Source organism: Lynx rufus, unplaced genomic scaffold (assembly GCF_022079265.1).
Source record: "Lynx rufus isolate CCGP_SWC_20201006 ecotype Redwood Valley unplaced genomic scaffold, mLynRuf1.p SCAF_7, whole genome shotgun sequence".
Taxonomy (NCBI): domain Eukaryota; kingdom Metazoa; phylum Chordata; class Mammalia; order Carnivora; family Felidae; genus Lynx; species Lynx rufus.
In genome coordinates, this window is record NW_025814889.1 from 21,548,049 (window position 1) to 21,568,501 (window position 20,453).

Genomic DNA, 20,453 nt, shown 5'->3' on the forward strand with positions numbered 1-20,453 from the left:
TGGCCAGGTGTCACAGGCTTGTCCTCGGGACCTCCTACTTCTGGCAAGCTATGGCGGTGGTAATCCTGATTCCCCGGGAACTGAATGGTGAAAAACCAAAAGTAGCTCTTCCAGGAGTTCAAGAGCAGCAGCAAGCAAGCAGAATTGTCACCAGCATCATATGTCGCAAAGTACATTACGACATTAAACATGTACAGGTGAAAAAAGGACCAAAGGAACATTACACGTGTTTATCAAAAAAAAAAGAGGTCTGAGATCCATGGATGTATACTGCGGATTTATGTGAAATTTTCCCTATTCAAAGCTTCTATCTTGGTGATTTGTGTGCATGCATACGTGTCCGCACACAGGGGTGTTTGTATGTATTTTTCTATTCCCCAGAACCCACTCCCACTCTTTGCTACTACCCCAAGGAAACAATTTAAATGTTTTATGTGTGTGTTTTATTTGGATACGTTCTTGCAAAAACATGTAATTTCGTGCGTGCCTTTTAATTTGCAAGTGGCGCTACGTGATATCCTATTTTGTTCATTCTAAGGCATAGTTTTCTGGTATTTTAACATCCCTAAAATTGGATGTATCTTGCAATGGATGGAGTGTCACAGTATAATTGGCGGCACTTTTCTCTTTTAGAGACTTAGCAAGTTTTGAAACGATGTTAAGCACATCTTAGATTCAAAGTGAAGGGGTGCCTGGGTAGGTGGCTTAGTCGGTTGAGAGTCTGACTTTGGCTCAGGTCATGCTTTTGTGGTTCGTGAGTTCAAGTGCTGTGTCAGTCTCTAAGCTGACAGCTCAGAGCCTGGAGCCTGCTTTGGATTCTGTGTCTCCCTCTCTCTCTCTCTCTCTCTGCTCCTCCCCTGCTTGTGCTCTGTCTCTCAAAATAAATAAACATTAAAAAATAATTTAAAAAATGACGCACAGTATACCTTGTGTGTTCCTTCTCCTGCTAAGTACTAAGTAATTTGAATAAGTACTATGTTTTTAAGATCCGCTTAGCCTGCTACATATGCCTAAAATCGAGTACTGCACAGTACCTAGTACTACCTAGTACTGCAGGCATGTATCTACCTCATTTTGCCCCTCTACTCACTACGGCAGTTCAGGCCACACCATTGTCTGTCACCAGCACACTTCATGGCTTCCTGACCTGCTTCTTTCCCCCCCCCCCCCGAGCTCTCCAGAACCGCCCGAGTTGCTCCTTTAAAATGTTAAGTGAAGGGCGCCTGGGTAGGGTTCAGTCAGTGACACATCCAACTCTTGATTTCCACTCAGGTCATGATCTTGCAGTTTGTGAGATCGAGCCCTGTGTCAGGCTCTATAAGGCAGGACAGCGCAGAGCCTGCTTGGGATTCTCTGTCTTCCTCTCTCTCTCTCTCTCTGCACCCCTCCTTCTCTCTCTCTCTCTCTCTAGCTCTCTCTCAAAACGAATAAATAAACATTAAAAAAAATTACTCTTGTCAATGACAACAGTGACCTTCGTAAAATGTTAAGTGAGATTGTCTTATTCCTCTGCTCTAAACTGTGAAAGGCTCCCAATTTTACTCCGAGTTAAAAAAAAAGTCAAAAACCTATTATTCCTTTGATGACATTTATTATATTTTCTCTCTTGCTCACTCTGCTCCAGTCACACCAGATACTTTGCTGTTTTTCGAGCATGCCAGGCACACTTCCATTATTAGAGCCCTCCAAATGGTCCTTTCCATGTCTAGAAAATTCTTCTCCTAGTTCCTTCCCTCAGTACCTTCAAGTCTTTCATGAAAATGGTAAAAGAAGCCAGTATCAACTGTATGACTGCTGGGAATTTAAGTTTTAAGGTACTCCACAGTCTCGTATCTTTAAGTGCAAGTGTAGGAGAAAATGTAACCTCTATGGTAGGGCTGAAAATGGTAAAAATCCTGCTAAAATTGGGGCCAGAAATAGGTGCTGTGCACACCAACCTGCCTTCCGACCGTAAATGTGAAGGACAGATTTAAGCAATACACAAAAGAACACAGTTGATAATATTGGGTTTCACCACATCTCACCCTGTCAAGGATGAGAAAAGGGTAAATAAAACAGGGACTATGAAAACACTGTAGAATCAGTTCAACAGTATACTGAAATCAGAAGAAGTGTATAATTTTAAAAAGATCTATGAAGACATCTAGATGAAAACTTCATTAAGCTTTTTGGGCCCACCAGTAGAGTATAAGAGTAAATGGTCTCTAGGAAACACAGGCAGGAGTCTCTGGAAAAGAATCAGGTAAGATAAAATGCAAAGGGATTATGGATGTGACATGGAAAGATTACTGGTGATTAAAATATAAGAGCAGCATTTAAATCCAAATAAGATTTCCGCTTCTTATATTCTTAAATGTAGCCATTAGCTGGTGAAACACACACACACACACACACACACACGAATGTTCGTATCTCAGACTAAGGGAAGTTGGACACCCAAGGTTTCCATCCTGGAGCTACCATTCACCTTGAAGGCATTCGTCAGACTTACTGAATGAATGCAAGAGTTGTCAAAGGTTCCTACGACTCTGGAGCCCAAGGTCCACCTGAGATGAGTAGTGACAAGTGTCCACTCCACGATAAATCTGGGACCACAAGGCTAGAACCACAGTTAGGGTTAAATACAACTTCAAGTAAGGTTCTCCCAAGCAGTTTGCAAGGAAAATTTGAAGGAAATAAAAAATCTCTCCTGAAAACTCCTAACCTAGCCCATGTTGTTTGTAAGCTGAATTCACGCCTGTGGTCTGAAACACCATAAGCTGAAAGCATTTGATGTAATGTAATAATATGGTGATGGTGTTCATGGTGATTGAGAGAATCACATTAAAATCTTTTTTTTTTAACGTTTATTATTTATTTTTGAGACAGAGAGAGACAGAGCATGAACGGGGGAGGGGCAGAGAGAGAGGGAGACACAGAATCTGAAGCAGGCTCCAGGCTCTGAGCTGTCAGCACAGAGCCCGACGCGGGGCTCGAACTCACAGACTGTGAGATCATGACCTGAGCCCAAGTCGGACGCTCAACCGACTGAGCCACCCAGGCACCCGTCACATTAAAATCTTTAATGTAAGAATTCCTCTTCAGCCCAGGCTCCATTTTTTTTTTTTTTTGTAAATAAGTCTCCAAAGAAACTTTACAAAAATCTTTACATATATCATAAGTGGCTGCTAGAAGAAATGAAAGAGTAGAACTAGACCCTCTAAATCTTTAGACCCAGGAATTTTCAGTCATAAAACATAAAATCAATGTGTATGATATATTTCAAGAAATAAAAGCAAGAAGCTTGATGATGAATAGTAAACATATTTGAAAGACAAACCAAACAAAATTTATTTGTGCATTTCTTAAAAATGATAAATATAGTAAGTGAAATTAAAATTCAGAAGAAAATTTTAACAAAAATATATACATATGTGAAAAAATACTTAATACTTTGAAAGACAGAATGGAATATACTATTTAGAATGCAGCTCAAAGACAAAGTTGGGTCAAATATTAAAGAAAAAATATGGAATATAGAGGTTAGAAGGACAGGGTATAGCATATATTTAATCAGAATTTCAAAAAAGTGAGTAGAGTTAAGACAAAATACAAATAGTAGCTGAAAACTTTTCAGAACTAATGAAAGAAACAAATCTCCACTTTCAAGAAGCACAATGAATCTCAAACCGAATCAACAAAAGAAATCTACAACCAGACTCCTCATGGTAAAACTGCAGAACATTAAAGAAAAAAAGAGCTTAAAAGCAGAAAAAGACGAAAAACAGATTGACATTAAGGAAACCACAGTTAAAAAGAGCAAAATTCCCGGGGCACCTGGGTAGCTCATTTGGTTAAGCATCTAACTTCAGCTCAGGTCACGATCTCGTGGTTCGTGAGTTCAAGCCCCACATTGGGCTCTCTCCTGTCAGCATGAATCCTGCTTCATATCCTCTGTCCCCTTCTCTCTCTGCCCCTCCCCTGCTCGTTCTCTCTCTCTCTTAAAAAAAAAAAAAGAGCAAAATTCCCTACTAACAATGAAATCTAGGAGGGAGTAGAATGATATACTCCATGTGCAAAGAGAAAGTATCATCAACCTAAAATCTTATACCTAGCAAAAATATCTTCCAATAACAGGGGCAAAAATAGACGTTTTCCATGAAGTGAAAACTGAGAGTGTGAGCCAGGAGCAGATACCCACTAAAGAAAATTCTAAATGAGGGACGCCTGGGTGGGTGGCTCAGTCGGTTAAACATCTGACTTTGGGTCAGGTCATGATCTCGTGGTTCATGAGTTCAAGCCCCACATCGGGCTCTGTACTGACAGCTCAGAACCTAGAGTCTGCTTTGGATTCTGTGTCTCCCACACCCTCTGCCCCTCCCCCACTCACATGCTGTCTTTCTCTCTCTTTCAAAAATAAACAAACATTAAAAAAATTTTTTTAAAGAAAATCCTAATGAGTGTACTTCATACATAAGGAAAGAGGTCCCAGATGAAAGGTCTGAGATGCAAGAAGGAATTGTGAATAAAGAAAGTGGTAAATACATAAGTAAACTCAAATAAATACTGACCAATTAAGGCTATAATAATATGTTATGGGGATACAGGAAACCAGATAGAACTAAAATATATGACATAATAGCATAATAAACTGACAGTAGCGGTGATTTAAATTTAATTGCTTAAAGAAGTCCTGGGGCGCCTGGGTGGCTCAGTCGGTTAAGTGTCCAACTTCAGCTCAGGTCATGAACTCAGGTTCCTGGGTTCGAGCCCCACATCAGGCTCTGTGCTGACAGCTTGGAGCCTGGAGCCTCCTTCCGATTCTGTGTCTCCCTCTCTCTCTGCCCCTCCCCTGCTTGCATTCTGTCTGTCTCTCTTCCAAAAATAAATAAACATTAAAAAAAATTAAAAAAAGAAGTCTTACTATTCAGGATGATGGTAAAGATACAGAGATTTGGATTTTTCTGATAGAGTTTAGAACTTCCCACATGACACATGAGAAAAAAATTAACCAATTCATAAGAATGTGAGAAGGAAGGGCTCCTGGGTGGCTCATTTGGTTAAGCATCTGACTCTTGATCTCAGGCCAGGTCATGAATTCATGGTTTTGTGGGCTCGAGCCCCACATAAGGCTGGCAGCATGGAGCCTGCTTGTGATTCTCTCTCTCTACTTCTCTCTCTGCCCCATTCATGCTGTCTCTGTCTCTCTCAAAACAAATAAATAAACTTTAAAAAGAAAAAAAAATGCTTAAAAATAGAACTACTCTACTACCCAGCAATAGCACTACTAGGAATTTATCCAAAGGATACAGGAATTCTGGTTCATAGGGGCACATGTACCCCAATGTTTATAGCAGTGCTTTCAACAATAGCCAAATCAGGGAAAGAGCCCAACTGTTCATCAACTGATGAGTGGATAAAGAAGATGTGGTTTATATATACAATGGAAAACTATGTGACGATGAGAAAGCATGAAATCATGCCATTTGCAACAACGTGGACGGAACTGGAGGGTATTATGCTAAGTGAAATAAATCAGTCAGAGAAAGACAGATATCATATGTTTTCACTTGTATGTGGAACTTGAGAAACTTAATAGAAGATCATGGGGGAAAGAAAGGGGAAAACATAGTTACAGAGAGGGAGGGAGGCAAACCATAAGAGACTCTTAAACACAGAGACCAAACTAAAAGTTGATAGGGGGTGGAGGAGAGGGGAAAAATGGGTGATGGGCATTGAAGAGGGCACTTGTTGGGATGAACACTGGGTGTTGAATATACGCGATGAATCATGGGAATCTACCCCCCAAAACCGAGAGTACACTGAACACAATGCATGTTAACCAATTTGACAATAAATTATATTTTTAAATGTCTTAATATTAATTAATAAAAAATAAAATGAGTATTCCTTAAAAAAAAGAAAAAAATGCAAGGAGAAAAACATAGACAAGAAGGTCAGATGAAAAACACAAAATAAGATAGAAATAAATCCAAATGTATCAATGATTACAATAAATTTAAACGGACTAAATGCTCCAGTTAAAAGACAAAGATTATCAACCCAGATTAAGAACAAATTCTAACATTAGTTATATGCTGCTTAAAAGAGTTACAACCAAAGCATAAGCATACAAAAGGCTGAAAGTGATAGCATAGAAAAAGACACCATGAAAATGATGACCTACAGAAAGTTAGGCAGCTGTAGTAATATAAAGCCAAAACAGACGTCAAGGCAAAAACCATTTGTAGAGATAAAGAGGTCACAAAATAATGGTAAAATGCTCAATTTACCAGGAGGATATAATATTTCTAAAGTAGTAAGCATCTAATGACACAGTTTCAAATTATATAAAGCAAAACTTGATACAAATTACATGAATAAATATGCAACTCATCGATTAGAAGAGAGTAGCATAAAAACACAAGATACGTAACATTAAATTAAAAAACAATTTTGTAGGGGTGCCTGGGTGGCTCAGTCAGTTGAGTGTCCGACTCCCTTTTTGACTCAGGTCGTGATCCCAGAGTCATGGAATCAAGCCTTGCATTGGGCTCTGCATTAAGCGTGGAGCCTGCTTAAGATTCTTTCTCTCTCTCTCTCTCTCTCTCTCTCTTCCCCCACCCCCCACTGTGTCTTTCTATCGAGTCATGCTCTCTGTCAAGGAAAAAAAAACTTCTGTGGAGAAAATCATAAAACTACCAAACTGAAGCTTAGACAAAAGAAGTAACGTTTATAAATTAGAAGATTCAGTACCATAAAGATGTCAATTGTATCCAAATTGATCTAGATTTAATGCACTTCTGATCAAAATCTCAATTGAATTTTTGTTTTGTTTCTTCTGTTTTTTTTTTTCTGTGAATATTAACAATCTGATTCTAAACTTTATATGGAGATGCAAAGATCAACACCAAGGTAGGGGTATTTCCCTTACTAGAAAAAGACTTAATAATAAAAGTAGAAATATTAAATTAGTATCATATTAGTGCAAGAATAGACAAATAGAACAGTAGAACAGAATAGAGAGACAGAAACAGACTCTCACATATATGAGCTCACACATAGCAGGTGGAATTATGCATCCAGGGAGAAGATAGGTTTTTTAATAAATGGTGCTGGGTCAGTTGATTATCTGTATTCAAAGAAAATGAAATCAGACATCTGCCTCTCCACACATTATCAATTCCAGGTGTATTAAGCCTCTAAACATGGAAGGCAAAGAGGGAAAAATGTGACTATCAAAAAGAATATATTTGTGACTAAAGGTTAGGTAAGGTCATCTTAAAGCAGGAAAAATGTGAAGGCAAAAAGGAAAATATTACTAATTAAATTAACATCAAGATTAAGAACATTCATTTGTGAAAAGATACCAAAATACTATCCAAAACTGAAAGAAGACATTTGCAACACGTATAACCGACAAGGGGTTCGTTTCCAAATTGTATAAAATGGTCCTTAGGAAATTTTTGTATTCCTAATAAACTCTTTTTTAAAGTTCTTACTTTAAATCCTAATTACTTAACACACAGTACAATATTTAGAACCTTTTTAATTGAATGTTTTTCAACTTAAAAAAAACAAAAAACAGTTCACTCATTTCTCCCACCCTCCACCCCCACCTCTTGCAACCTAGTCTGTTATCTATATCTATAAGCTTGGTTCTTGTTTGTTTGTTTAAATTCTACGTATTAGAGAGATCATGTGGTATTTGTCTTTCTCTGGCTGACTTACGTCACTTAGCATAATGCTCTCAAGGCCCATCCATGTTGATGCAAGTGACAAGATTCCATTCCCTTTTGTGGCCGAACAATATTCCTTTGTGTATATACACCAAAATTTCTTTAGCCATTCATCTGTTGATGGGAACTTAGATTGTTTCCATATATAGACTATTATAAATAATGCTGCAATGAACAGGGAGGTGTACAAAATTTTCAAATTATTGTTTTTGTTTTCTTCAGGCAAACACTGAGAGGAGCAATTGCCGGATCATACATATGGTGGTTCTATTTTTAATTGATTTCTAAGAAGGCTCCACACCCAGGGTGGGATCCATTGTGGGTCCTGAACCCACGCCCCTGAGATCAAGACCTGTGCTGAGGTCAAGAGTCAGATGCTTAACTGACTGAGCCACCCAGGGGCCTCATATTTTTAATTTCTTAACAAACCTCCATATTGTTCTCCATCCTGGTTGCACCAATTTACATTCCCAGCAGCAGTGCACAAGGATTCCCTATTCTCCACATCGTCACCAACATTTGTTGTCCCTTGTCTTTTTGGTAACAGTCATTATAACAGGTGTGAGTTGATATCTCATTGTGGTTTTGATGTGCATTCCCCTGATGATTAATGATGTTGAGCATTTTTAAGTGTATCTGTTCGCCATGTGAATAGCATCTTTGGAAAAATATCTATTTAGATCTTCTGCCATTTTTAAAAATTATATTGTTTAGGGGGCGCCTGTGTGGCTCAGTCAGTTAAGCATCCGATTTTTGATTTCGGCTTAGGTCAGGACCTCATGGTTCACGAGTTTGAGCCCCGTGTGGCCCCCTGTGCTGACAGCGCAGGGCCTGCTTGCCATACTCTCTCTTCTCTCTCCCCCTCTCTCTGCCCCTCCCCTGCACATTCACTCTCTGCCTCCCTCTCAAAACAAATACATAAACTTTAAAAAAAAAGTTTTTAAAAAATTGTATTGTTTGTTGTTTGTTTTTTGCTGTTGAGTTGGATGAGTTCTTTGTACATTTTGGCTATTAGCCCCTTATCAGATACATGATTTGCAATTACTTTCTCCCATTCAGTATGTTGCCTTTTCATTTTGTTGATGGCTTCCTTTGATGTGCAGAAGCTTTTTAGTTCGGGGTAGTCCCACTTACTTATTTTTGCTACTGTTGCTTTTGCTTTTGGTGTCAGATCCAAAAAATCATGGCCAACAACTATGTCAAAGAGCTTACCACCTATATTTTCTTCTAGGAGTTTTATGGTTCCCGGTCTTATTTTCAAGTCTTCAACGCATTTTAACTTAGTTTTTGTGTGTGGTGTAAGAGAGCGGTGTAGTTTTATTCTTTCGCATGTGGCCTTTCAGTTGGCCAGCACCGTTGATTGAAAATGACTGAAGAAACCTGTGTATCATCATGACTGGAGTACTGTTCCTCACGGGCCACTCCTCTGCCAGGAACGGCTCTTTGTGTCACTATGACATGAAAGAAAAGTAATCTTTGATCTTATTTAAGCCAATATATTTTTGTCATAGCAATCATACCAGCTCATCCATAGACTTGAACGCACCAATACGTTATGACCGACAATTCTATTATTACTACAAAACTTGGAAAAACTGCTACATGTGGGTATCAGGTGAAATGAAAAGAATGCTTTGGGTGACAATGCTCATAATAGCAAAAAAGCGAGGACGAATTCCAATGTTGATCAATAGCAGAATGGATACATAAGTTGTGGTATATTCAAGCAACAGAATACTCTCAATGGGTGAACCACAACCCCAAGCGTCAGCACGGGTGAGTCTGAAACGCATAATGTTGAGAAAATGGAGCACATCACTGAAGAATACTCACATTTTTTCAACTATATTCTTTCATTTATAGGGGCACCTGGGTGGCTCAGTTGGTTAAGTGTCTGACTTCGGCTCAGTTCAAGATCTCACTGTTCACTGTTTGTGAGTTCGAGCCCCACATTGGGCTCTGTGCTGACAGCTTGGAGCCTAGAGCCTGCTTTGGATTCTGTCTGTCTCTCTCTCTGTCCTTTCCCCACTCATACTGTCGCTCTCTGCCTCTCAAAAAATAAATAAATGCTAAAAAAACACCATTTTATATTCTTTCATTGATAGAAAGTTTAAAAACGGGCAAAAGTCAACAACAAGCTGCTTAGGGATACAGGCACGAATGACAAAAACTGTCAAGAAGGACACTGGGCCAATGGCTTCTGGGAGGGAATGGAGAGGAATGTGCTCAGTGGGCGTCTCCAGTTTTAGTCTACAGATACCTGGGTCCTAGGAACACAAGTATGCATGTGATCGTCATTCTTTAAATTGCACACATGTATTTTCACTCATCCTTTTTTGTACACATGATTATTTCACGGTAAAAAAAAAATAAGATAGAAACAAGCAAAATTCCGAGTAGAAACAAAATGGGTTCTTTCCTACCGAGACTCAACACCAAAGTAAGAGCTGAGAGGTAAGGAAACTTACACAAACAGATGTGCATATAATTTGCACAGATTGCTAACAACACAATAACAGAACCTTTAGCCTGTCACAGGACACATAAATATGGCATTACGTGTAGGGAGCCCTGGGGAGGGGGGGGAGTGGACAAGGTTACTCATGGCCTTAGACTGTGGGAGGAGAGGTTCAGGCTGCCCCAGTCATGCCCCCACCCTTGCCACCCGGAGGGCCAAGGACAATCACTATGTCTGCACTTTTAAAACAAGTTCAGGAAATTCTGATGAGAATTTCAAACTGGAAAGGTTTCCTAAAAACGCCAAGGAAAAGAACAAAGAGAATAACATGACATTAAAGAGAACACGATGACTATGGAGGACAGAAAATAGATTTTCAACCTATGATGGTGTTTCTGAAAAAGAAACAAAAACTGATCCTGTAGATGCAATCATTAGAAGTATACATAAGAAATATGTCTGAGTTGGAAAAAAAAAGATTTACATCTCTAGATGAGAGAGGCTCATTTCACTCAAGGGAAATTAATAAATGTTGCTTCTTAACTCATATCCTGGTGACACCTTTAAATTTCAAGTTTAAAGAAAATAGCTTATAAATATTCACTGGGAGAAAATAAGCCAGGTTAATTAGCAACAAACAAATATTAAGCTGACTCCAGTCAGGGCAAGACATAGCAAAGTGAAGATAATGTTTCCAGAAAAGAAGAAAAAACTCAAAGACATGGTCTAGTTTGCAAGAAATAAATCAAGATTAAGAACTAAAGAAGGGCAGAAGTCACGATTTTAAAAAAGGTTGTAAGGTAGGGGCGCCTGGGTGGCTCAGTCAGTTGAGCTTCCGACTTCAGCTCAGGTCATGATCTTATGGTTCATGAGTTCGAGCCCTGCGCCAGGCTCTGTGCTGACGGCTCAGAGCCTGGAGCCTGCTTTGGATTCTGTGTCTCCTTCTCTCTCTGTCCCTTCCCCGTTCATGTTCTGTCTCTCTCTCTCTCTCTCTCTCTCAAATATAAAATAAAACACACACAAAAACATTTAAAACAATAAAAATAAAAAAGGTTGTGAGGTTAAAGATAAACATGGCTAAGTAAGTACAAGTCATTGCTATTCAAACGGTTACAAAATTAAAAGAAAAGCTAAGTAATCAGAAATACTTTTATGTGATAAAAAGAATCACATAATAATAATGTAGTTCTCTAAACAGAATAAAATTAACACAGACTGGAAGGAAAGGAGGGATACACTGATGAAATTAAGGCTGAAGTGACACTTGGAGGGACAAAACCACATATAACCCCTTGTTTTACTCAGAGTGAGTTAAGACTTGAACTTGTTTGGTTCTTGTTATTGTAACTGCAGAAATGTAATTTGATTTTCCATTGAAGTTTACTATTACAATACAGATAATAAAAACCACAACTAAAATGTGGTTCATATTACATAAGCCAGGAGATAAAGAGAAGAACCAGCAGTCATAAAATAAGGTGACAAAACCCCCCAAAAATATCACCTATGCTGTTTCAGTTTGCATATTATTTTTTTTCAGTTTGCATATTAAATGTAAATGAGCGACAGGTTAGATTTAAAAAACTAAAATCTAATCATGCTGTTACTTAACAGTTCACAACTGGGGCGCCTGGGTGGCTCAGTCGGTTGAGCGTCTTCTGCTCAGGTCATGATCTCACAGTTCATGGGTTCGAGCCCCGCATCGGGCTCTGTGCTGACAGCTCAGAGCCTGGAGCCTGCTTCGGATTCTGTGTCGCCCTCTCTCTCTCTCTCTCCCTCTCTCAAAAATGAATAAACATTAAAAAATGTTTAATAAATATTAAAATTTTTTTAATTAAAAAAAATTCACAACTAAAAGAAAATGACACAGCAACACAAAGATTGAGCAAAGATAGTAAAATACAGACAAGAAGATAATACACGTAACAAAATTAATAATAGACAAGTTAGACATCAAGGCTAGCATGAACCTCACTGGCCATGAATGAAAGGTATAATCCACAGCAAAGATAGGACAGTGAAGAGTCTCCCTGAGCTGTTTTATATCATAAAACATCATGATATACAATGTGAAGCAAAAGTTATCATCGTGGCATTTTCCTTGCTAACTATATCTACTAGCTTGCTGTAGGGCATAGCCTCAAAACTTAAAAAGAAATCTTTGTCATTCATATTTAGTTAGACTAGATATCTGATAGCCACTTGGGTCTTTGCATTCTGAAATAAACCACCAGCTAAAGAGACTCAAAAAATATAATTTAACAAAATCCCAATCAAAATCCTAGTGGATATATTTTTTAAAGACATTGACTTGCAGATTCTAAAACATATGGAAGTACTAAGGGTATAGAATTGTCAAGACAATCTTGGAGAAGAAGAATACAATGGAAGGACTTGCACTATCTGGTTTCAAGACTTATTACAAAGCTATATTAATTAAGACGATATAGTATTGGCGAAAGGACAAATAGACGAATGGAACAAAACAGATTTTAGAAATAGATTCATGAACACATTGTCAACTGAATTAGAACAAAGGAACCAGCGAAACTCAGTGAGAAAGGAAGATCAAAATCCCATCGTAAGTATATGCGGAATGTGGGATACAGCCAAGGCCACAGAAAACACAATCTGCCGCACAGAGGAAAAGCTAAGTTGATCTTCATTAAGATTAAGAATTTCTTACAAAAATTAAAAATTTCTGACCTTCAAAAGATGCTGTTCTGAAAATAGAAGGAGGAACTGCAGATGGGAATAAATATTTGCAATGCGTATATGACAAAAGACACATCTAGAATATATAACAAAAGGCTACAACTCAATAATAATTAAAAACAGACAAATGGGAGGAAGGGGGAATGGGGAATTATTATTTAAAGAATACAAAGTTTCATTTTTGCAAGATGAATGGGTTCTGGAGGTTGGTTTCGCAACAATGTGAATATACTTTATTAAACTCCACACTTAGAAATGGTTAAGATGGTAAACTTATGAGTATTGTGCCACAATATTTTTAAAAAGTCTTGAATGGTCCCTTTATGAAAGTAGATCTAAAACTAACCAATAAGCACAGCAAAATACATTAACATCATTTTTTTAACGGTTTATTTACTTTTGAGAGAGAGACAGAGTGCGAGCGGGGGAGGAACAGAGAGGGAGACAGAATCTGAAGCAGGCTCCAGGCTCTGAGCTGTCAGCACAGAGCCCGACGCGGGGCTCAAACCCCGGAACCGTGAGATCATGACCTGAACCGAAGTGGGACGCTTAACCGACTGAGCCACCCGGACATCCCTTAACATCATTAATTATTAGGGAATGCAAGTTAAAACTTCAGTGAGACATTATTTTAGGATGGCTGAGCTTTACAAACTGACAAGATCATGTCAGTGAAGATGTGGGACACAGGAACTCTCAAACGTTCAGAATATAAATATAACTCTCAAAAATATAAATATTAAAAAGTATATAAAAATATATGCCCATGCCCCAGCTATTCCAGTCCTACCTGAGGGTTACAAAAACATATTCCCAGAAATAACTAGTACAAGAATGTTTGTAGCACCTTTTTCCCCCCCAAACAGCCCCTACCTGGAAACAGCCCAGGTGTTCATCAGAGGAGAACGGATCAACAAATTGGTTTTTATTCATACCATAGGATGCTATTCAGCAATCTAAAGAAATTGCTGTAGATGCACACAGTAACATGGATGAATCACAAGAGCACCATGCTGAGTAAAATAAGCCAGACAGAAAAGGACACACACTGCATGATTCCACCTGCATAAATTTTAAGAGCGAGCAAAACTAACCTGCAGTGATAGAAATCACAGCAATATTTATCCGGCGTGGGGGATGTGACTAAGGTATTGTCTGGAAAGGGACGCAGAAAACTTCCAGGGAAGATGGGAATGCTCTATCCTTCCTTTCACTTGGGTGATGGCTACGCAGATCAAAGCACTTCGAATGATACACTTGGTATTTGTGCCCTTTCCCAGATGTATACCTCCGTAGCAAGAAAATATTAAACCTTTTTTATAGCATTGATTCAGACATGCAACTTAAAGTTCAATATTTCCTTATTCATGTCTGTCTTCTCTGCTCTGTGAGTCAGGCACTACTCTAATCTCTGTGCGCCAAACAGTTTACAGGACAGATCAGTCTGTGATCTCATGAAAGGTACAGTCTATAAAGAAAAGCGCCCTATCTGTCATGTGCGCTATCTCATTCCCAGCACGGAGCATGGTGCTTGGTACATGTTTACACTCAATAAATATTTGTGGAGTGGATGGGCAGCTACTGTGCAGGGAACCGAGGAAAAATGTTAGTTACCCAGTACTCACTCACTCATCACTCCCTCTCTTCCTCTCCACCCCCCTCTGTTTTACTTCAATATTTGCTCTCCACTCTGACGAGTGTCTCGAGGGCCCGTATACTGTGTGGATGTATGGTCAAGAATCAGGAGCCTGGAATCCCAGAGAGGTAATGGCATATGGATGATTCTAGACCCGACGGGGCACCAGCCCTCCTCCGCAGGAAGATAGACCCGATCGCTTGGGGGCAGGGAAGAGATTCTTCTCAAAAAAAAAAAAAAAAAAAAAAAAAAGACTGGATCTATTAATATGCTTAGATCAGTGTAACTTTGAGATTTTAGAATTCTGTTTCATAAAAGCTGGCCAATTCGCATTTGGAGCAGACAGTTTTACCAGGGAAATCCTAAAAAAACCTGATGTTTGAGTAGCACAATAATCTCACAGGTCCTCCAGTATTTTATTTGTCTAGGTGATCTGAAATGAGGATTCTTCCCATTGAACCTGTAACCTTCAGGGGCGCTTGGGTGGCTCAGATGGTGAAGCGACCGACTTCGGTTCAGGTCATGATCTTGTGGTTTGCGAGTTCCAGCCGGGAGCCCCGCACCGGGGTCTGTGCTGATAGCTCAGAGCCTGGAGCCTGCTTTGGATTCTGTGTCTCCCTCTGTCTCTGCCCCTACCCTGCTCACACTCTGTCTCTCTCTCAAAACTAAATTAACATTTAAAAAAGTTAAAAAAAAAAAAGAAAGAAACTGTAACCTTCAGTTGAGAAGAGGAAAAAACAAAAGGGGAAAATAGAGATTATGTATTTAAAAAAAAATTTGTAATGTTTTATTTATTTTTGAAAGAGAGAGAGAGAGAGAGAATGAGCAAGGGAGGGGCAGAGAGAGAGCGGGACACAGAATCCAAAGCAGGCTCCAACTCTGAGCTGTCAGCACAGAGCCCGACGCAGGGCTCGAACTCACGAACAGTGAGATCATGACCTGAGCCGAAGTCAATGCTTAACCGACTGAGCCACCCAGGCACCCCAAGACTATGTATTTTTATCTATGTACACCAGCCTAGGGACATTTCAGGGGAGTCAGTTATTAAAACCTCAGCAAGCCTCAGATTACTAGCTATATTTAAATAAAATCGGACATAATTTAATGTTACCTTGTCAACATTCTTTTAAGTTCTTTCATCTCCTGCAGCAACTTAAATTTAGAAGACAGTTTTAGACTAAAAAATGTTGAAAAACATTTTAAAAGAGTAATTTTAAATTGGAAGCCTCCTAAAGCAAGAGACTGTATTTTGTATTTCTTGTGCTCTTTCCCACAAACCTGACTTGTCCCAGGATACTTGGCATCCTGATGGGTATATAATAGCACTCACAGCATGCTAATTTTCTCATTATTTGAAATTTACTGGATATGTTTATTTCTTTTTAAAAAATTTTTAATGTTTATTTATTTTTGAGACAGAGCGAAACAGAGCATGAGTGGGGGAGGGGCAGAGGGAGAGGGAGACACAGAATCCGAAGCAGGTTCCAGGCTCTGAGCCGTCAGCACAGAGCCCAATGCGGGGCTTGAACCTACGAACCCTGAGATCATGACCTGAGCCAAAGTCAGATGCTTAACCGACTGGGCCACCCAGGCGCCCCAGAAATGTACTGGGTATATTTCTATATTGGACTTCATTTACCTTTATAAATGAAGCTCCCAAATAAACCGTTAAGCAAACAGGTTAAAAAAAATAGTCTCTTTTAAAATTGGGCTTTATCTCCAGGTGACTTCTAGTATGAAGATGAATGGCTTGAAACTAGAGGAAGATTCTTTTACCTCCCTTTGCCCTTTGGAAGTCACTGGATACTTGGATCTTGAGCTCTGATATTTCCTTCCATTCCATTCATGCCCACACATGGTCAGACTGACAGGTGCCGCCCAGGGAGTGTCACCCCTCCGCGCGGAAATCTTGGTTGCCTCTGTTAAAGCGCAACTATGTTGCGTTGAAACAATTTGTTCTCACGTCTATACCTCGCATCAGATTGAGCTCTTTGGGGTCAGGCCCTCTGTCCTATGTCCTTAGTGTCTAGCAGAGTGACCGTCATGTACTATCTCCAGAGTCTATAAGCATAGGGGTTCAATAAATGTTAAATAAGAACAGAAAGACATGTACAGATATCACCAAAGAGACCAACAGCATCTAAACATTACATGTACTCACAATATAATTGAAGGATGAATCAGCAAGTACTGCAAACTGACGAAACAACGTGTGCCTAGTAAACATCTCATTTTTAAGGACATGAAAGCTGAAATAAAAGAAACAGTGAGATTGAAACGTATAGAAATCATAGGACAATGCAAATTAATATTATGTTCATGTATGTGGTTAGGAACGACTATTTTCACTGTGAAAGAGATACAAGGAGAACATTTAAAATAGCAGTATTTTATTTTCGTTTTTATTTTATTTATTATTATTATTATTTTTTAACGTTTTATTTATTTATTTATTTACTTATTTTTTTAATTTTTTTTCAACCTTTAGTTATTTTTGGGACAGAGAGAGACAGAGCATGAACGGGGGAGGGGTAGAGAGAGAGGGAGACACAGAATCCGAAGCAGGCTCCAGGCTCTGAGCTGTCAGCACAGAGCCCGACGCGGGGCTTGAACTCACAGACTGCGAGATCGTGACCTGGCTGAAGTCGGACGCTTAACCGACTGCGCCACCCAGGCGCCCCCGTTTTATTTATTTTTGAGACAGGGAGAGACAGAGCATGAACAGGGGAGGGTCAGAGAGACAGGGAGACACAGAATCTGAAACAGGATCCAGGCTCTGAGCTGTCAGCACAGAGCCCGACGCGGGGCTCGAACTCACAGACCGCGAGATCATGACCTGAGCAGAAGTTGGTCGCTTAACTGACTGAGCCACCCAGGCGCCCCTATTTTTATTTTATTTCTTAAAAGATTTTATTTTTAAGTTATCTCCGTACCCAACATGGGGCTTGAACTCACAACCTTCAGATCAAGGGTTGCATGCTCTACTGACTGAGCCAGCCAGGCGCCCCTACTTTTTTCAAAAAATTTTTCTTATGTTTTATATTTGAGAGAGAGACAGAGAGCGAGTAGGGGAGGGGCAGAGAGACAGAGACAGAATCTGAAGCAGGCTCCAGGCTCCAAGTAAGAGCTCAATAGATGGGTTGAATAGTAGAATGGATACAGCAGAACACACGATTCTTAAACTGAAAGGAAGATCAATATATATATATATATATGTGTGTGTGTGTGTGTGTGTGTATTGATACACATGACATATATATACATATATATGTATGTATATATATATTCAAAGTGAAGCCCAGAGGGAAAGAAAAATAGGAAACACCAGACAAGAGTATAAGAAAGATGTAGGTCATAGCTAAAAGGAACCACTTACATATAATTAGAATCCTAGAAAAGGAGAGGCTGATAGTTGATAGGTCTCAATATCTATAATGGAGGTCAGTACTCAATGCACTGGCATCATTAACACTGAGGAAACACATCCTCACACTGAGGAAAGTAACTCCCAGCACAGATTTCTATACTCAGAGAAAATATTCCTCAATAATGAAGGTAAAATAAAGACATCTCCCTATAAAGAAAGCCGACAGAATTATTTGCCAGCAAACTGTATTAAGAGAAAAACTAAAGAGTGCTGATCCAGCAGCAGGAAAACGACCCCAGATGGAAACACACTGCACACAGGAAGAAACGAAGAGCTCACAGAGTAAAAATGTGGGTTAATGTATGTGAATGCTGACTGCACCAAACAATAATTGTAATGTCTGATGGTGTTGAACATTCATATGGAATCAAAATGAAAACGTAGAAGGGGTTAAATGGAGGTAAAATGTTCTAAGTTTCTAGAATTCTTTCCTTTCTTTTCTTGAAGTTTAATTGACATACACAGTGCTATTAATTTCAGATGTACATTACAGTGATTTTAAGGTTCTAGAATTCTTGCGGAAGTATAAAATAGAAATTTGTAGAAGACCGTGATAAACAAAGGGTGTGGGTTAAAATTTCAGAAAGAGTAAAGAAAGAATAACTAACAAGTCAATAAAAGAAAATATGGAATAAAAGTAAGTTAATTAATCCAAAAGAAGGTGAAAATGAGAGAAAAAGAAACGGGCTGGCTAAACAGAAAAAAAATGTGTTAAGTGATCGATACAAACTCAACGATACCAGTAATCTCACTAAAAGTAAATGAAGTGGGCCAATTAAATAAATAAGATTGGCAAAACAGATTAAAAATCCAGCTCCACACTGCTTAGAAGAGACACATTCAATATAAAAACAAGATAGGCCAAAAGAAAAAAGCTGAAGAAAATGCACCATTCAATCTTAATCATAAAAGAGTGATATAATTTTATTACTATTAGATGAAGTAGACATTAAACCAAGAACATTTTTACTGATAAAGAGGAATGGCTCATAACGACACATACAAATGATAACTTCAGAAGAAGATATCATGATTCTAAATTTGTAAGTATTCAGCAACATAGTCATGAAATATTTAAAGCAAAAATTGAAGGAACTAAAAGAGAAATAAATGTATAAGCATAGTGGAAAATTTAATACTTCGGTTTCAATAGTTGGAACTGTGACAAAAACATAAGTATATAAAAGACACAATGAATCAACTTGACCTAATTGAAATATATAAAACACTGCACCCAATGATAGAATTCCTATTCTTTATAAGTGCCCATGGATCTTTTTTCAAAATCAACCATACACTGAGCATAAAACAAACATCAAAAATATTAACAGACTGAAATAATTCAGAGTAGGTTCTCTGAGCACAGTAGAATTAATCTAGAAACACAACTAGCAAATCTTCAACTATCTGGAAATAAAATTTATCACTTCTAAATAACCTATGCATCAAAGATGAAATAAAATAGAATTTAGAAAATGTTTTATACCGAACAATAGTATATAACATGTCACAATTTGTGGGATGCAGCTCAAGCAGTGCTTAGAGGACAATATATAGCCTGACATGTACATGGTAGAAGAAAAAAATCGTATCAGCTTTCTTCTTAGGAAGGACAGCAAGTCATACACAAAGAAAGTAGAAGGAACAAAATAATAAAGTTAAGAACAGAAACTAATGAAAAGAAACCAAATATATGTGAGAAATTTAACAAAGGAAAAACGATTTCTTTGAAATAAATAATAAAGCTGACTCTTAACAAGATTGATCAAGAAAAAAGAAGAAAACACAAATTATCATTATCAGAAATGAAAAGGGGACATCATTAGATCTTACTGATAATTTAAGTGTATATATAATATGAGGATATTATGAACAACTTTAAGTCAATCTGACACTTTAGTGAAAAGGTGAAATTCTCCTAAAAAGACAACATAAATTATGAAATCTACTAAAAGTAGAAAATCAAAATAACTCAGTATCTATTTAATGAATTGGATAATATTTAAAACCTTCCTTCAGGGATCACCAACAAACGCATAAAAGTATGTTCAATCACCATTCACCATCAGGGAAATGCAAATCAAAACCACAATGAGAGGGGCGCCTGGGTGGCTCAGTCGATTTCGGCTCAGGTCATGATCTCGCTGTTCGTGAGTTGAAGCCCTGCATCAGCCTCCACACTGCTCCTGGTGTGGAGCCTGCTTCAGATTCTCTCTCTCTGACTCACCCCACCTCCCACACTCTCTCTCTTTCTCAAAATAAATAAATAAACTTAAAAAACACACCATGAGACATCACCTCACGCCTCCCAAAATGGTTAACATCAACAACACAGGAAACAACAGGAGTTGGCAAGGAAGCGGAGAAAAAGGAAAGCTCATGCACTGTTGGTGAGAATGCAAACTGGTACAGCCACTGTGGAAAACAGTGTGGAGATTCCTCAAAAAGTTAGAAATAGAACTACTCTACAATTCAGTAATCGCGCTACTGGGTATTTAC

General features: G+C 38.6%; 1 protein-coding gene across 1 annotated transcript in view; it reads right to left on the bottom strand.

Annotated features, from left to right (window-relative positions):
* The window catches only part of CUNH10orf67 (chromosome unknown C10orf67 homolog), a 162,079-nt gene that overhangs the window by 19,875 nt on the left and 121,751 nt on the right, over positions 1-20,453 (bottom strand). Inside the window, exon 16 of the mRNA XM_047066303.1 lies at positions 16,689-16,776. Coding sequence (XP_046922259.1) covers positions 16,689-16,776 — 88 coding nt within the window. The remainder of the gene's footprint in view (positions 1-16,688; positions 16,777-20,453) is intronic.